A 17,457-nucleotide genomic window follows, 5' to 3' on the forward strand; every position below is an offset into this window, starting at 1 on the left:
CAATCCATTATACAATGTGTATCAACCATATAATATGTAGCATTTATTTGTAACATTTTCCATAATAACACACTAGTCAAATATGCCTTTTTCCTAGCTGCTTACCTTGTAGTGTTAAAGAGTCCAAATATCACTGGATTTTTGTTATCCCGAGTTTGTAGCAAAAACACATCCTCTGTAAAATGGAAAAACAATGTTTATTTATAGCTCACCTACTTTTCCCAGTCTCAAAGGACAAAGAGTGGGCTGCTTGTTAACAATGTAAAGTTACTTTTCAAGTCACACTACTTAATTCACACACTTTTAAAAACATTATATGAATAAATAAAACTGTAATGGAAGATAGCCTACTCTGCAAATCCATTTTATATATTACTGGTGGATTTACCCAGCATTGCTTGGTAAAGGGTTTTTTTTAAACTAAAAGAAAGGTGAACGTGCATTATTTAAATGACTGTTTTTTAAAAATATGCAGTATTATTTAATCAAGCTAATTTTTATTTCATATTTCTTACAAAAGGGATTGTTAAAATTATTCCATCTTTTTTAGTAATTTCTTAAATGGGAATGCCATCAAGTGTATATTTTTTACTTCACCCCTATAAACTCTTGTCATCCATAATATTTTAACAATTAATGCATTCTAGTCAATTTGGGTATCAATAATACTTTCTTTTAGTTTTGAAACATTAAGCTCTGATTTAGCTGTGTCAAAACAGAGCACTACTCCAAATTTTTCTGTTTTATCTCTTTTATGTAAGGTTTATTGAACATCAATCCTATTTCAAGTTCATCCTAAGTTTTTTTTGACTCATCTTGGTTCAGTCTTTTTCAACATTTCCTCAGTTATATCATTTCTTAGGGCTGTACTTGATTTGGTGATACTGTCTCTTTTTTGTTTGGGTTTATAAGATGCAATCCCATTGCAGGCACATCCTTTTTTCCTGATACCACCAAATCATTATTTGCTTTAAGTTATGACGAGAGGAGGCTGTATTCTGAATTCAGTGGTCCTCGATTTTACCATAGGAGGAAGGTTAAAAGGTATTACCATTCAAATTCACATGGTGTATAGCACAATGTAATTGTATTTCTTTCAAAGATACTTACCTAATTCGTCAAAATAGGTATCGATTCCATTTATTCCTGGCACAGAGCAGACCAGTCTGGTTTTGAGGAAGGTGCTCCATTTATTCACCAATATTCGCTGCCCTCCCATATCATTCTGTGTGGAGAGAAAAGCACATAATAAATGCAATTTAGAGGCACATGTCCAGAAGAACAATACTTGATGTTCTATGGTGCTCTCATCATATGTTTCAATGTCCGAAACATACAATTTCCCAGTCACATTTCTACTATTCTGCTTGTGTCATCACTTTGTGTCAGTCTCTTGTACAACTGTAGAAATAGACCCAACTTCTCATTACAAAGCTACGGGTTCATAAGAATTGTTAATTAAATGCCTGGGCTGTAGCTATCTCTACCTCCCCAGGTCTTGTAAACCCTTCACGCTTATTTCTGCAGTTTATTAACTCAATAGGACAAAAAAATTTTCTACCTTTATAGTTTTACGTGAATTGAGTGCAGTGCTGGATCAACAGAGTTGGGGACAGAAGTCCCAAATCTATCTAAGGAATGGGTACAGAGAGGGCTAGTCCGCAAAAGCACCCTGTAAACATGTCCCAAAGACTGATATTGGGGTGCCCCCAGAAATTTCTTCAGGTTTCTGTGTAATATCCTGTGTCTTCTCCTAATAAAGTAGTTTCGCATTTTGTGCTATTTCTTTACTGCTCTCTGTGTATCCATCAGTCTTCCTTTAGCTAGAAAGAATTCCCACAGCTGCTTCCAGAAGTCTATTCCCTGGCTCTGCTACTGACTTTCTGGGTGATCTTGGCAATTTTTTTCATGTCTTCTCCTCATTTTCCACATCTGTGAAATGGGGATTATGTGGTTTGCCAGCTCACAGCAGAATTGCAAGGATTAATTCATATTTAAAAGGTGTGCTACACATGTAAGACAAGATCCATTGAAATCTGTCTCAAGAGGCTTAAACATGCATGCAAATGAGATGCTGAACATTCCAATCTGAGGACAGCCCCTTGCTGGGGAAGAAGTGCTAAATGGGAGCCCCATGGATACTGTTCCTCCAAACCCGATGCATGCTGGAGGGAGGAAGAGATGTGCTGGGACCAGAGAGAGCACGTGGTTGAGGTCCCACAGCCTCCAATGAATGAAGAAGTCATTAAGCATTGAGTTACTTACTTAGAGTGGCCTGGCAGCAGCACTAAGTGTCTTTGGGCCCGGAACAAAGCCCCCCGCCCCATAGCTAGTTATCCATCATCCCTCCCTTGTTCTGAACACAGCTCTAATGCAGGAGAGAGTGTCTGGCTGGGGAAATGTTGTGTGAGCAATGACTGCTAAGTATTAGTGTTATTATTTCCAAGCTGTGTGACTTGGCTGCCAAAGAACTAGAGATGGGCTTAGACCACAAAACTTGGATCCATGTCTGGGTTTTGAACCTCCTCACTCAAGAATTTAGCAAGGTTTGGATGTGGAAGTTCAGCTGCCAGCCCAAATGTGGTTTAGGATTATAAATTTCCAAAAACTGGAGGATATTTGCATGTGGGATTTTTTGGTCAGACCCATCTGATGCCCTTCTTCTTCCCACTCTTGCTTAACTCTAACTGATGACACTTTTTGAAGGTAGAAGAATGAATGAAGAAGTGAGCATATTGTATGTTGTCCTTCTACAGGGTCAGGATAAAAGAATCTCACCGCACACACTCGTCCAACTCTGGAGTAAATGGCATGAGTGCCTGTCTCTGCCTCTAGTGCTTTTTCAGTAAAGAAGAAATACACTTTGTTATCCTCTCGGTCTTCATTGTCAGGAATCATGTATGAGCCAACAAACTTTGGTTCTTTAAAAAAGCAAAAGAAGAATTTGGCTCAAGTTTCTTAAAACATCATAAATATTTTAAAAAAAACAATTAACCATTTTAATAGAGAAAAGGAAAATATGGTGAAGGAAGCAGAGATTTTTCCAGGGAAAGATCTACCATTTTTGGGAGGAAATATAGTAGAAACCTATTTTATTTGGGTGGATATGTACAGAACATATGGAAAACATTATCTTTCAAAATATTTTTAAAGCTCCAATTCACATATCAATACTGATTTGTATATGTTCAAGGAAAAGATATTTTTCCTGTCCTGTTCTCTGGGGCTTTTACATTTTAGTTTAAATTAGTCTGGAACCTGGCACTGAGTTTATTCAGCAATATCTGGACATGTACAAAAGGCAGAAATACCAACTTTGGCTTCCTGTAAAGTGCTGTTCATCCACTGAGGTACAGGACCAGCTCTGTTCAGCTAACAGAGGTGTACCTGTAGCTAGCAGGAGCAGCAGCACTTTTGTTCAGAAACAGTGACCATGTGAAACTTCTTGGGTTTTCATTACTAAGATGAAATACGGTTTTTCTTACATTGTGAACCTTTAACACATACCTGGGCAGAGTGCTGAGTGAGTCCTTTTCATCTCAAGTCATTCTATGAACACATTTATAGTTTTCTTCAAAAAACAGAGCTAACATGGATTTCTTTGACTTAACCTCTTAAGAAGCCTAGTGCCTGACATGACATCACCATAAGATGCTTTTTAATGTAAATATTTCAGAGGCTCCTGATATTGAAGTCACAATGCTGTTGTAAGATGCTGCTGTCACTGGTGACTAAGCTTGGAGTTTTATTTTGGTGGATTAAAATATTAATAGTTCCCCTTTTCAAAACTGCAGTGTGAAATAGAGGAAATTAGAAAACAAAACTGTAACCATATCGCCACTAGACTTAATTTTAAACAGAACACAGGTCTTAGAGATAAGATCAGTTTTGCCTACATATCAAGTACATCGATCTACCTTTTTAATTATCTCTGTAATTACCACTGTAGTACCCAAGTCCCCAGTTCAGCAAACTACTGAAGCATGTATTTAGTCCTAATGGGATCAAGAGACTGAAATACATGCTCAAAGTTAAGAACATATTTAAGTGCTTTGTCAGCCTTGTCTTTGGGTTGAAATCGCAGTTCGCTAAGTTAATGGCAAAATTCCCATTGATCTCAGTGTGACCAGGATTTCACCCCTAGCTTCTGGGGAAAAAAAACAAAAAAACAAAAAAACCAAACACTACTCTTTCAAGATGCCTCCAATCTACAACCATGTTTTAGAGTCAATGAGCTGAATTTTCTTGCACTGGCACAAATAGCTTCAAATTGCACTTTCTAGCATCAAAATACCTCTTTGTTCCCCAATCTGAAGCCCACTGGAAAACGCAGGCAACCTGGCTGTTTTCCATCCTCTCTTGGGCTTAAGGTAGAGGCTCTTCAGCTGATACACTGAATCACCACATCTAACTTCCCTAAATGTGCACTCTCCATAGGTAAACTTCCAGTTGTGGAATCACGTTGTTGGCTCCAATCCTGCGTTGATGCACTCCTGTAGCCCCTTGGGAGGACCTTGTGCTAGCAGAAGTCCTCTTTAACATTCTGTTCTGGATCCAAGTTCGTGATATTCTAGTTCTCATTTCTGGTGAACAACAGAGATCCAAAGATTTCCCTCACCATATGAAGAGGAAAGGCTCTGTATTCTGTCACTTTCTGTACCTTTTAACAGATGATCATTGTCAGGTTCACTTCGAATATGTGGCATACGACCCATAGTACGCAAAATAGCAGCGTCTCTCCCCCAGTAGTCATTGTAGAGCCCAGCAAACAGCTCGCTCCCTGCAGACCAGATATATCAGTAAACAAATTAGGGTAATATTGTACCTAGTAGGTACTCTGGAAATGATGATGGAAAATAAACAAAAAAAAACCCCATGAATATACAACTTGTTAATATTCTCTGTCACTTTAGCCAAGAGACTGAGTCAGCCACTGAGTATGTGAGGTTGTGTATGCACTGAGAACCTTTGGAAAAAAGCCAACCCATGGGAATGTTTAATGGATGCTGCTCTGTGGCACAATTTCCCCCTAAGTCCACAATTGCAAGACACAGGAAACTTGTAGTTAATACATTGGATAAGGCTGTGGTGTTAGAAGCTTGCTGGAAGCCAGCCCACCTTTTGGAAGGTAGCAAGGAATTTTACTTTCTCCAGTACAGTGTGAACTTCTCTTTTGCAAGAAAGACTTTTTGTTAAAAATTGAAACAGCTCCGAGATTAAAGACCCGATGGGTTTAAATTAAAGGAGAAAAAAGTTTCCATACCTACTTTAATACTGAACATCCAGTACAGTAAAAGGCACATTATCCACCACTTTGCATAATCGGCAAATTCTGTTATCCAGCACAGCGGCTCGTGGGGTCACTTGGACGCTGGCTCAAGGTTGGCTGCCCTACCAGCAGCAGTGAGGGTGGAGCTCAAATAACTGTAAGATTTGATTATCCAGCAACCCCTTTACCCAAGGATGCAGGATAATCAAGCTTTTACTATATATTCATTAGTAAAATTAGCAAACCCAAAGTTTCCAACAGTTTCATCCTTCCCCACTACAGAAAACTCTTAAGCTGCAATAAATACAGAAATAAACTGGGTAAGATATTTGGCATAGAAACTTTGTTTTCACTCTGTGCTTGTACACTACTTGGCATAAATGGGTCCTGGACTGTGATTGGATATCAGAGGTAGAATTGCAGTACAAATGATAAATAATGACACGCTAGGTGTTACTTTTAATAAGGCGATTTACTAAGTAAAAGCAAATAGTGTTCCTGAAAAGGTGTCTACACCTAAAGGGTCCAAAGCCTGATTTGTGTCTTATTGAATAAATTCTGAGCGGCAGCCATGTTAGTTCGTACCGTCACAAAAAACAAGCACGCTTGTAGCACCTTAAAGACTAACACATTTATTTATTAGGTAATCTGAAGAAGTAGGTCCTACCCACAAAAGCTCATTATCTAATAAATAAATTCGTTAGTCTTTAAGGTGCTACAGGAGTGCTTGTTTTCCATGTCTTATTCAGGTTGATGAAAAGAGTTCTATTTATTTCTGTGAGAATTATATCAGGCCCTTAAAGAAGAAGTCTGTTCTTGTGACCATGACGTTGGACTGGGATCAGGAAACCTCAGTTTAATTCCTAGTTCTAGCACAGCCTTCTTGTATAACCTTTGGCATTCATCTACAATGTCTCTGCCACAGCTCCCCCTGTGTACAGGGGAGATAGTAATATTCCTTTCTCCCATCCAGTGACTGTCTTGGTGAAGTAGAGCAGAGAGGGATACCTCTGGCATGGCGAGTACACGTGGATTAGGTCCTGGCAGGTCACCAGATGGTTTGTTTACCAAAGTGTCCACAGGCATCGAGCCCTGCAGTACCCAGTAGCCACGGTTCACCATTCCTGGGCAATGGGAGCTGTGGAAAGTGGGGCCCCGCCAGCTTATGTTTATAGCCCTTATATTCCTAAGTGAAAAATGTATTAAAGTGTAGCACATTGTCTTTTTCTAAAAGAAAACATCCAAACATAAATTGTAAGTTTTATAAGGGCAATAAATAAGTAACAGTCATAGTACGCATAAGAGAGTCAAGTTGTTTCAGTACATTTTCTTAGGTGAAGGTAAACTAACGAGGGACCAAAAATATTTCCACACTGTGGACAGACATGGCCACATGTGTTTACCACAGCCTGTTTAATTCACTCACACTTCTCCTTGGCTTTTTCAGCTCATCTATTTCCAATAGGCCTGCCACAACTATCAACAGCAGCTTCCCTTGTACTGGGGTTGAATTGGCCAGCTTTTTAGATGGACTTAGAGAGTGTATCATTTTCAACGGCCTCCTAGCATATGTATTCTCATTTTCAATGGTCCATAAAATATGGCTTGGAGGTGGGTCACATATCCATATGTATGAGGTGACCAGCCAAGAGAAGTTCCAACTGTATGGTGTTTCTAGGTATTAGTCATGCAGCACTGAACTGGACATTAATATTTCATATTCTATCTGACCATGAGCTGTTGCAGAAGACTTGCAGACAACGCATATGAAAATGCTCGAATTGTAGCAAGTGCCTGTTTTAGGACGTGCTATAATATGTACCAATTTTCAATCTGAGTTCATATTAGCTTTTCTATTAGACTGCATTTAAAAGGTAGCTTGCTATGGCCACTAGATGGCAGCCTTACATTAGAAAATAGATCTGCTGGCACAAACTATAGACATGGAGGGAACTAAATTATTTCCAGTTCCAAGCTAAACTGAGTGGAGATTTCAGTAATGCCATTTCTTGCCCCTCATCAAAATAAATATGACTGATCAATAACATGTGCTAATGCACACATTTTGCCTGTACATCCCGCTGCAGGTGGGGATTTTGTTTCTGTTAGGAGCTATATGAGAACTTAATGGTACCATAAGAAATAATGATTCTGAAAAATTTGCAACAGGCTGGTATCAGAGGCTGGCTCAGGGACCTCATATGATTCAGAACTGAGGAAGGAGGTTTTCCCTTAAGCTTTTCCTCATGAAGAATGGATATTGCCTTATAACATAAACTGAGTCACCACCATGTAACATATTAGCAAATTAAATTAAAACACGCACCCACACAGCTGTGTCCCAGAGGTGTTAAGATAAGAGAGCTTGCCAGTGTCTGAATAAGACTGAACATATTTACAAGACATAAATCTCCCTTTTAAGAATCCCATCTAACAAATTACAGGCTGCTTTATAGCAACAAAACTGTGGAAATTTGTAATTCAAAGTATGACACCACTCTTGCGAGCAAGTTGTGTAGCAGGAAAGTCAAAGCATGGAAAATGCCAGCAGCTGGCAGATGGGAGCAAATGACCATTTACTGTACTTAGTTTTACTATTACATAGAAGCTGCAGTCATGTACCAAACCCCATTCTGCTAGGGGCAGTACACAGACTGATATAACATACAGTCCCTGGCCTAAAAAGTTAACTATATAAGTATAATGAAATAAATAAAAAGGGATGTATGAAGACACAATGAGATTATGCAATGGGCAGCATGACAGATGGTGATCTCAGCATAAGAACTTTAACTTGATTCTGGAAACTTTTTATCTTCTTGGTAGCCAGGGATTTTCAATTTTCTCTCATGTCACACTGACCACAACAGTCTTTGGACTGAGCCTTTAAAATTGAATTATGGCACCAGAAGAAATGGCCAGGTTTCCATCTACACAAACCATGCTCTGAAAAGTGATTTAGGTTCTGACCTGAGGTCTCCAAGTTTGAAAATTCTGGTGCAAATGTCTACTTTTTTGTCCCTCTCTTGTGAAGATTCAGCCATCACAACGCATAGGAATTTAGAGTTCTCCTATCTCTGCCAAATGATTTTATACTGCCACCCAACACCATATATGTAAAATCAATATGTAAGTCTCTACTGCACTTAGAATCATAGATTCCAAGGCCAGAATGAATCGTTATCATTATCTGTGCTGACCTCTTGTATAACACAGGCCATTGCACTTCCCCAAAATAATTCCCAGATCCTAATTTTTTAGAAAAAAAACCTTCCGCTCTTGATTTGAAATCTATCAATGATTAAAAAAAATCCACTATGACTCTTGGTAAATTATTCCAATTGTTAAATACCCTTGCTGTTAAAATTTTACACCCTATGTCCCATCTCAATTTGTTTTGCTTCAACTTCCAGACACTGAATCATGTTATACCAGTCTGTGCTACTCTGAAGAGCAGGAAACGAAATATTTGTTCCTCACATAGTTACTTGTAGACTGTGATCAGGTCACCCTTAACCATTGTTTAGTTATACTAAATAGATTGAGCTCCTAGATTCTGTCCCAGCAGCACACCCATGCCAATTCTCTGAACCTTCTCCAACATTATTCTTGAATTGTGAACACAAGAACAGGACTCAACAGTGGTCACACCAGTCTCAATATGGAGGCAAAATGATCTCTTTAGTCTTCCTGAAGAGTATGCTGCTTATGCATCCTAGGATCAGGTTAGCCCTTTTGGACACAATGTCGCACTGGAATCACATGATCAGATGATTATTCACCATGACCCCCTCCTCTAAATCTTGTTCCGAGATAGAGTCCCCCACTGTATAAATATGGTCTCTTTGTTCCTATATGTATCCATTTACATCTAACTATATAAAAACACTTTTCTTCCTGCACCTAGGTTACCAAGTGATCCAGATGGTTCACTATCAATGACTTGCCATCATTATTTAACATTCCCCAATGTTTATGTCATCTCTAACTTCATCAGTGATGAGTTTATTTTTATTCCATTTCACAGATATAAATGTTAAACAGCATAGGGCCAAGAATCAATCCATACAGTATCACATTAGAAACACATCTGCTTGATGATGGTGCTGCATTTTCAATTACATTTTGAGACCTGTTAGCTGGTCAGTTTCTAACTGATTTAATAGTGTCATATTAATTTTTATACAATTCTAGTTTTTAATCAAAAAGTTGTATGGTACCAAGTCAAACTTTCTGGACAGGCTGGAAATTTTCCCTTTTTGGGATAAAATGTTTCTGGGGTAGGATTTGGAGAGAGAGAGAGAGAGAGAGAGAGAGAGAGAGAGAGAGAGAGAGAGAGAGAGTTTTATAATTAAGCAACTGTTAATACAGCTGGCATCCTGCAACAAAAAATGGATCCAAAATGAAGCCTTTACTTATCTGAAATTTCCTCTGAACTCAATTTGCAAGATTTTGGTCAATAGGTTACACCATCCCTCCCATATCTCATTAAGCTCAAAGGAAGGTAAATGCCAATGTTTAAATGGGAGCACAGTTCCATTTTTTTTCTTATTATTTTCAAGAAAAAAGAAACCAAGAAAATGGTGTGGAAACTGTCCCTCCGAAAACGAACTACCAACATTACAAGCAAAACTAACCAAATGCAACTTTAAGGTTACACAGAATGAATCAGAAATGTTTGAAAATGCTCATAAATTTCCTAAATTAATAATCCCTACAGTCATTTTGCACTTATAAAAGGCAGTTGCTTCCATTGTTATTTTTCAGTTAAGAATACTGATTAATACACTCTAGCTACATCTACACCAGAGCTCTCTTTTGAAAAGGGAACATTTGAATGATTCCATTCGATCTCATTTGAAAGATCGTCTTTCGAAAGAGTGCATCCACACATAAAAAGTGGATTGAGCCCACCATCTGATTTTTTGAAAGAAGGGTCAGATCTTTCGAAAAGGAGTGCCCACACATCCACATGTGCTCCTTCAAAAGAGCTGAGAGGGAAACAGCATGGACATTTTTGTCTTCCAGGGCTTGTAGACAGCTGCTCCCTTAAAGGGCCCCTCCCAAATTACCAAGCCCTGCATTTGCTCAGGTTTGCAGAAGTTTCACAAGCCCCGCAGAGTCTCTGCATGGACGTACATGCCACTGCATGGAAGCCGCGATATTTGTCCCGCATCAGGAGACCAGGTTCAGGGATACGATCATACCTCTCTGTATGATGGCAGATGCCACCCACCCCCTGCTGCCTTGGCTGATGCGGCCCTACACCTGCCACCCTGACCTCTCCCAGGAGGCCTTTAAAAATTGTCTCAGCTGTGCCCGAAAAGTGGTGGAGTGGGCCTCTGGGCACCTGAAGGGCCAATGTCAGTGCCTCCTAATGTGCCTGGAGGTGGGCTACAGAACATCTCCCAGGTGGTGGGTGCCTGTTGTGTCCTCCATAACATTGTGGAAGGCAAGGGAAAGGGCACAGGTGTTTCCTATGTAGTGGGTGGCACAGTCAACCCTTGCAGCTCCCCCACCCTGCAGATACAACCCTCGCCATCTCCCAACTGTGACCACACCACACACCCTCATCCACCCCCATCAACATTATGGGACAATGTGTTGTTTCAAAAATAATGATTTATGCCTCAATAAAAACTGTTCCATTTAAAATTGTACAAACACTGTGTATAAAACAATAGGGGGATAACTATATACAAGGCTGATCTGAGCAGGTGGGGGTTGGTGGAAAATGATGGGGGAGGCAGAACTCAAGCCATACTAGAGCATGGGGGACCAAAACTTGGAGGGGGTGCAACTCACTGGTGGGGGGAACAGGAAGGCGGGCATCAGCTGTGAAGGCAGGAATTCAAGACCTTAATGAGGAGGTGGAAAGAGGGAATATTGTGGGTGGGGTGGGGGCAATTTAAGTGGGAAGTGGGAGGGGAGAATATGATGGGTGGGTAATGCGGAACATAACCAGGAGGGAGGATGGGTGGACGACTCTGGGGGGGCGGGGGTGGATGGCCATGAGACATGTCATCTCCATGTAACCCTCCCAGCTCTGGTACAGGGTCCATGGCAGGGCTGTGAAGGGGCAGGCAGCACTGGGAAGTAGGGCTGGGGTGGGGCCTGGCAGCATCAGGCTGTGCAGGGGGAGATTGTTGGGGGGAAGGGATGGGACCTGCTCAGGAGACTGAGCAGTTTGGGGGGCCTGGGTGCGGGTGGCTGTGGTGGGGGAGCCAGGATTAGGTTGAGGAGTCCAGTGGACTCCCTCAAAACCTCAGTGACATCCCTGAGGTGTCCCATCAGCTGTGTCCATGCCTCCCTCTGCCAGGTGTACTAGCCATGGTCCAGTTGGAAGTACTGCTGAGCAACATCCCTGAGCAGATGGGGTGCCTCTGTGGTGTTGGCCTGCTGTCTCGCCCTCCAGCCGTAAACTCCTCTTCTGGAGGTGGGAGGTGGTGACTGTTCCCCCTTCTCCTCTTCCTGGAGGTGGAGCACCACAGTGTCAGGGGTCTCCCAGCCCTCCTCTGGCAAGTCTGCAAGGATGGATAGGAAGACAGTAAGTCCCTTTTTGGTGGCTGGAAGGCTGAGCCCCCTCCCACCTGTGGGCACCAGCCCCTCCCAATCCTGCAACAGGCATCATTGGTGTATGACATGTTCCGTAAGGTTCCCAGACATTCCTTCACGGTCCAGCACCACACCCAACTCCCCGCACATGTGGCTTGTGGTGCTGTCCCAGGGAGAACTGTTTTATGTCCAGCACAGTTGCACTGGGCATGGGGGTAGTCTTCTGGTGGCTGGGGTGCCACCACCCAATGTGCTCGGGTGACTGCCCTATCATCTACTTACTACTGGAGGGACACTCCACTTGGTCCACTGGTGCCAAGCTGGCTGTCGTCTGGCTGGAAGAGCATGATGGGATCTAAATTATGAGGTCTCTCTTGTCACTGGGGACCTTGGTGACTGGTTCTGTACCAGGCTTTGTTGGGCAGCTCTCTGCTTTTCTGTCTCCTCCTCTTCAGCAGTGCAAGGCTCGTGCGACGCTGTGTCCAGGAGGGCTGCTGAAGGGGGAAAGCTTTCCCTGAGCCCCAGAAGGTAGAGGAGCTCCCTATAATACAGAAAGATTGCAGGACCTGCAACAGATTTGATGGCAGTGCTCCTGGCCTTGGCATACCCTTGCTGTAACTCTTTGACTTTGCTATGCACCTGGTCAGGAGTGCATGCAGGGTGGCATCTAGTGGCCAGTTCTTTGGAGAGGCAAGTGAAAGCAGCCACATATCACTGTTTGCCCCTCATTTTCTTCAATATCTCCTCCACCTTCCAGAGCCCAAGCAGGTCCCTTAGCTTGAGCTCCGTCCATGAAGGCGCCCTTTTCTTTGGGGGCTGCCCAGAGTCCTGTGACCCCTCAGAATGCTTGGGCTTCTCTGGTGGCTGGCAGCTGGCCATGTTGATGGGCTGCTCATGGGTTGTGTGGCTGGAGCTCATACTTGACCTGCTGAAAGCACGCTCTCTGCTTCCTGCAAAGGGCTTTCTGGGACTGTGGAGCTTTAGATATGCCCAGATGCACACACCACGAGAGCCCCACAGTAGCAGGGCAGGGTGTCTCTTCAGTCCTTCATGGCCACCACAATGGAGAACTCCTCTTTTGAAAGAGTGGAACCTAGAACATCCATACATGTTCTCTTTTGAAAGAGTATTTTGAAAGGGGGCCTTTTTTCTAATATGGGAACAGAGAAGTGAAATCAAAATCTGGCCTGTGTCCCTCCAATTTAATTTTGAAAGAGCGCTTTACGTGTCGAGACACTCTGTGTACTCTTTTGAAAGAAAGACAATTTTTTCGATTTTCAATGCTATTGTAGACATACCTTCTCTGTTTGGCTACATCTATACTAGAGAGTTTTGTAGACAAAATTAGGGTTTTGTAGACAACTTGTGGGATGTCTACACACAAAATGCATTTTGTTGACAGAAACTGCCAACAAAAAAACCATGTAGACACTCCCAGGGATCTCTTGTCAACAGAGCAGATCAAAAGATTGATCTGCTTTTATGTGTAGAAACAAACTGTTGACAGAAGTTTTATCTGGACATCTCTTCTGACAGTAACTTCTATAGACAGATGCTTGTAGTGTAGACATAGCCTTTATGTTATAGGGTTTATATGATTAAAAATACAGGACATGCAAGATGGTTGGTTCCTCTGCTCTCTTACTTATGAGTTTCTTTCTTTTTTTTTTTAATCTTTGCTCTCTACCTTCTTTAATAACAGCTTTCACCTCTTTCAGGACCTGATACAAAGGCCACTGAAGTCAGTAGCAGACTTTGTATTGTCTCTGGATAAGACCTAAACAGTGTTTTTCTTCTCTAGATCTCAAAGCATTTTACAAATGTAGGTAAGGATCACACTGAAGGACAAAGAGTTACTTGCCTGAAGTTACCACTAAGTCAGGGCACAACTCAAAATAGAATTTCTGGCTTCCACATCAGAGTTCAGTCTACTGTTTTGCCATAAATTTACGCACACATAATGAACACATCTACACTAGGAAGTCATTTTGGAAAAGCAGGCTCTCTTCCAAAAGAATTTACGGGGTGTTCACACAGAAAATGCTCTCTTTTGAATTCCTTTTGAAAGAATGCAGTGCTTCTTCCAGAGGCCCTCTTCCTCCTCCAAATGAGGAAAAGCACTTTTTTCCAAAATATTCTTTCTGAAAAAAGCATGTGTAGATGCTCCAGGGTCCCTTTGCTTGAAAGAGCAGTCTGCATAGTGCTGGTTTTCCAATCCCTGGCCTGTTATTTCACAAGAGCTGTGTGGCTGCTCTCTTTCAAAAGAGCAGATTGCTATTTTGATCCATTTTTTTGTATGAGGACGGGCTCTTTAAAAAGAAGAAGATATTTTTTCAAAAAATCACTATAGGGTAGATGTGGCCATAGAGTTTTTCTAAGCACAGTAATTACATAAAAGAGGGAACAGATTAACCAAGTCTCTCTTTCTTCTCTCTTGTCTATCTGCTTATCAAATAACTTCAGCTATGGACTCCATAGCAAGAAGATTGGAAAATCAGAGCAAAGCAATTGGAACTTGCTTTAGTGGGCTGTGGGGGCTGACTCCACAAGGAAAACTTTTCAGAACACAGTATCAGTGGTGCAGCTTCTTGGTACATAGATTGTGGCTACATCTACACTAGCCCCAAACTTCGAAATGGCCATGCAAATGGCCATTTCGAAGTTTACTAATGAAGCGCTGAAATGCATATTCAGTGCTTCATTAGCATGCGGGAGGCCGCGGCACTTCGAAATTGACGCGCCTCACCGCTGCGCGGCTTGTCCCAACGGGGCTCCTTTTCGAAAGGACCCCGCCTACTTTGAAATCCCCTTATTCCCATCTGCTCATGGGAATAAGGGGACTTCGAAGTAGGCGGGGTCCTTTCGAAAAGGAGCCCCATGAGGACGAGCCGCGCGGCGGCGAGGCTCATCAATTTCGAAGTGCCACGGCCGCCCGCATGCTAATGAAGCACTGAATATGCATTTCAGCGCTTCATTAGTAAACTTCGAAATGGCCATTTGTGTGGCCATTTCAAAGTTTGGGGCTAGTGTAGACACGGCCTGTAAGGCCATAAGAGCCAAACTTACACATTACAAATGCATTCTGTAAACAGTAAAGCCCCATCTTTTGAAAAAATATAGGAAGAAGGATGCTTTCAAAAGGAGGGCTTCCTTTCAAAGGAGCCCCATCCACAGGGCTGTTTTCCATTTAGAAAACACTAGTTCTGGAACAGTGAGTGGCCACCATTATGCAAATGACATACTGAATATGCAGATCAGCACATCATTTGCATTTTGATTGGCTGTGCTTGCATGCCCCATTTGAAAGGGAGGGGCAGCGCAGACATGGCTGTCTCTTAACAGCACCAATTTTGAAATAGTTATTTCAAAATAGGCACTATTCCTCATAGAATCAGGTTTACCAATTTTGAAATAAGGCAACTGCTATTCTGAATTTTTTTCAAAATAGCAGTTGTGTTGTATTGACTCTAAGATAGTTATTTCAAAATGACTGCTATTATTTCAAAATAACTTTGCTGTGTAAACCTACCCCTATTCTGAATGCCTATACAACAATTCCCTGGGCCTGTTGAATTAAATACTGTTTGAACTAGAGCGTATCTTTCCTTAAAAAAAAAAAATCCAATTTGACTTGAAAATTGCCAGTGATGGAGAATCCACAATGCTGCTCCAATGATTAGGTACAAGGATTTTTCGTTAAGACTTCCCTTTCTAGTAAATTCAAAATTTCCTTGGAATGTTAAATGCAGAAAGAAAGCAGGGTAAAGACAATATTGGCTGCTTTCCTAATGTATGTTACTGAATGAAGAATAAAGACATACTGCATCAAGGTTCTTTAAACATCAATAATGGGATGTGAATTGCTTTAAAGTTACAGAAAAATTAAAATCCCCTACTGTAAACTTTTAAGGATGTACCGAAGTGTTGAATACACAAGATTAACATACCTACATGTATGATGTAGTGAGCTTAGGGAAATTAGGCATTTTCTTGCTTGTCTTTCTAAAATATTCACACTACTCTGTTTTTAATCAGCAGAACAAGGCTCTGACCGCATAAAGACTTTAGGTAGACCGTGTAACAAATATTTGAACCTGATCTTGGAGTGGTCTCCATTGAGTGTGTGTAGTTTAAAGTCTATTGAGAAGGCACATGCACAGTACACTATCTAAGGAGACTCATACGATCTTCTTTTTTAATTTTATCTTTTTATTATAAATTAGGCTTTGGTTTTAATTAGAAACAACAAATTAAGGGATGATTTCTGCAGTCCAAGAAAGCAACTGGAATTTTGTATGACAATTCAGGGCAACAGCAAAAAGTGTAAGAAAGCAAAAATGTGCAATGCAGAGGAAAATGCAGATTTGATTTCCTTTAACAGACAATGGGCAAGATGAACAAAGTCCTTTTCTTCTAAGAGGGAATGGAAGGGAGTGAGAGGAAGGCCTGGCAGTGCAGGGACTAAACAGAGTCTGTTTGCCCAATTAGCCCAACCCTGTTTCATCTTCCAACAGTGTCAGGCCTGGAGGCAGGATAAAAGGAGAGAAGCTAGCCCAGTTCGAGGCTGACCAGCCAAGAGGCAGGAGCTGATTCTGACTCTCACAGAGCCTGAGACAGAGCTGCTGTTGGGTCGGCCACTGGAGGACACAGCCTCCAAACCCTCCAAATCAGGCTAAAATGGGGAGAATCCTAGAGAAACTTCTGCCTAAGGAAGGGAAAACTAAACTTTCAAGGCCATGCCCCAAACTAACACTACAGCCTCAAGATAGGGGGCTGAGGTCAGGGGGCCTAGCAGGGCCCTAGCCACTAGGCCACCCTGCCACTATTGTGACCCACTTACAGGGTATGAGAAACTTTATTATATACCAGGAATTCTTTCCTTCTCTCTCTCTCTGATTCCTTATAAAAATTTTACTTGGAAACTTCCCCAATCTCCCTCTGGCCTGACTTTCAGCTACATTGAAAAAAAAAACCAAAATGAAACAGGTATCCTCACAATTATAAATAGTGCAATAGCCCAAAAAACTGATAGGTGGCAGTGTCTCGATGAAAATGTCATTTTGATGTGATCTAAGCACAGTCTTTGCACACGAAAGCTTATGCTCCAAAATATCTGTTAGTTTATAAGGTGCCACAGGACTTCTTGTTGTTCTCAAAGATACAGACTAACATGGCTACTTCTCTGATACTAAAGCAGAATTGTAACCCATGGCAATTTTCCTAAGAATACAGCTGTAACTCAAGGTTAAAAGGGTGCCAACTTCCAGCACAAGGTTGCAACATTTCTTTTAGTTGAAACCTTTGTGTAATAGCAAACAATTGCAATTTTCCACTTCTTCTCTTAAAATTACTCTGAGTTTATAATAAATAGGCTCGTTTGGACTCAGAAGTGCTTGCGCTTCAGTTGTTGGTGATATTTTTGATATGAGTAATTTGATGTGAAAGTTGTAAAACAATGAAAATATAGAGTTGCATCCTGGAGATGCTACGATATATAACCTTTGCACTGAAAGGAGTGTAACTCAATTTTGAATAAAAAGACAACGCTACCCACTGACAAGTATTTATTTTTAAATAAAACTAAGTGAACTAGTATAGGGCAGATAGAATTTGGGCCTAGACCCTCAATGATA

The 17,457-nt window shown here is 41.4% G+C and overlaps 1 protein-coding gene across 1 annotated transcript in view; it reads right to left on the bottom strand.

Moving 5' to 3' along the window:
* SEMA3E (semaphorin 3E) overlaps nucleotides 1–17,457 on the bottom strand; it is a 231,443-nt gene that overhangs the window by 36,132 nt on the left and 177,854 nt on the right. Inside the window, exons 6-9 of the mRNA XM_074984168.1 lie at nucleotides 4,661–4,780; nucleotides 2,779–2,921; nucleotides 1,111–1,225; nucleotides 106–175 (exon numbers count right to left, since the gene is read on the bottom strand). Coding sequence (XP_074840269.1) covers nucleotides 106–175; nucleotides 1,111–1,225; nucleotides 2,779–2,921; nucleotides 4,661–4,780 — 448 coding nt within the window. The remainder of the gene's footprint in view (nucleotides 1–105; nucleotides 176–1,110; nucleotides 1,226–2,778; nucleotides 2,922–4,660; nucleotides 4,781–17,457) is intronic.

This window comes from Carettochelys insculpta, chromosome 1 (genome assembly GCF_033958435.1).
Source record: "Carettochelys insculpta isolate YL-2023 chromosome 1, ASM3395843v1, whole genome shotgun sequence".
NCBI classification, from domain to species: domain Eukaryota; kingdom Metazoa; phylum Chordata; order Testudines; family Carettochelyidae; genus Carettochelys; species Carettochelys insculpta.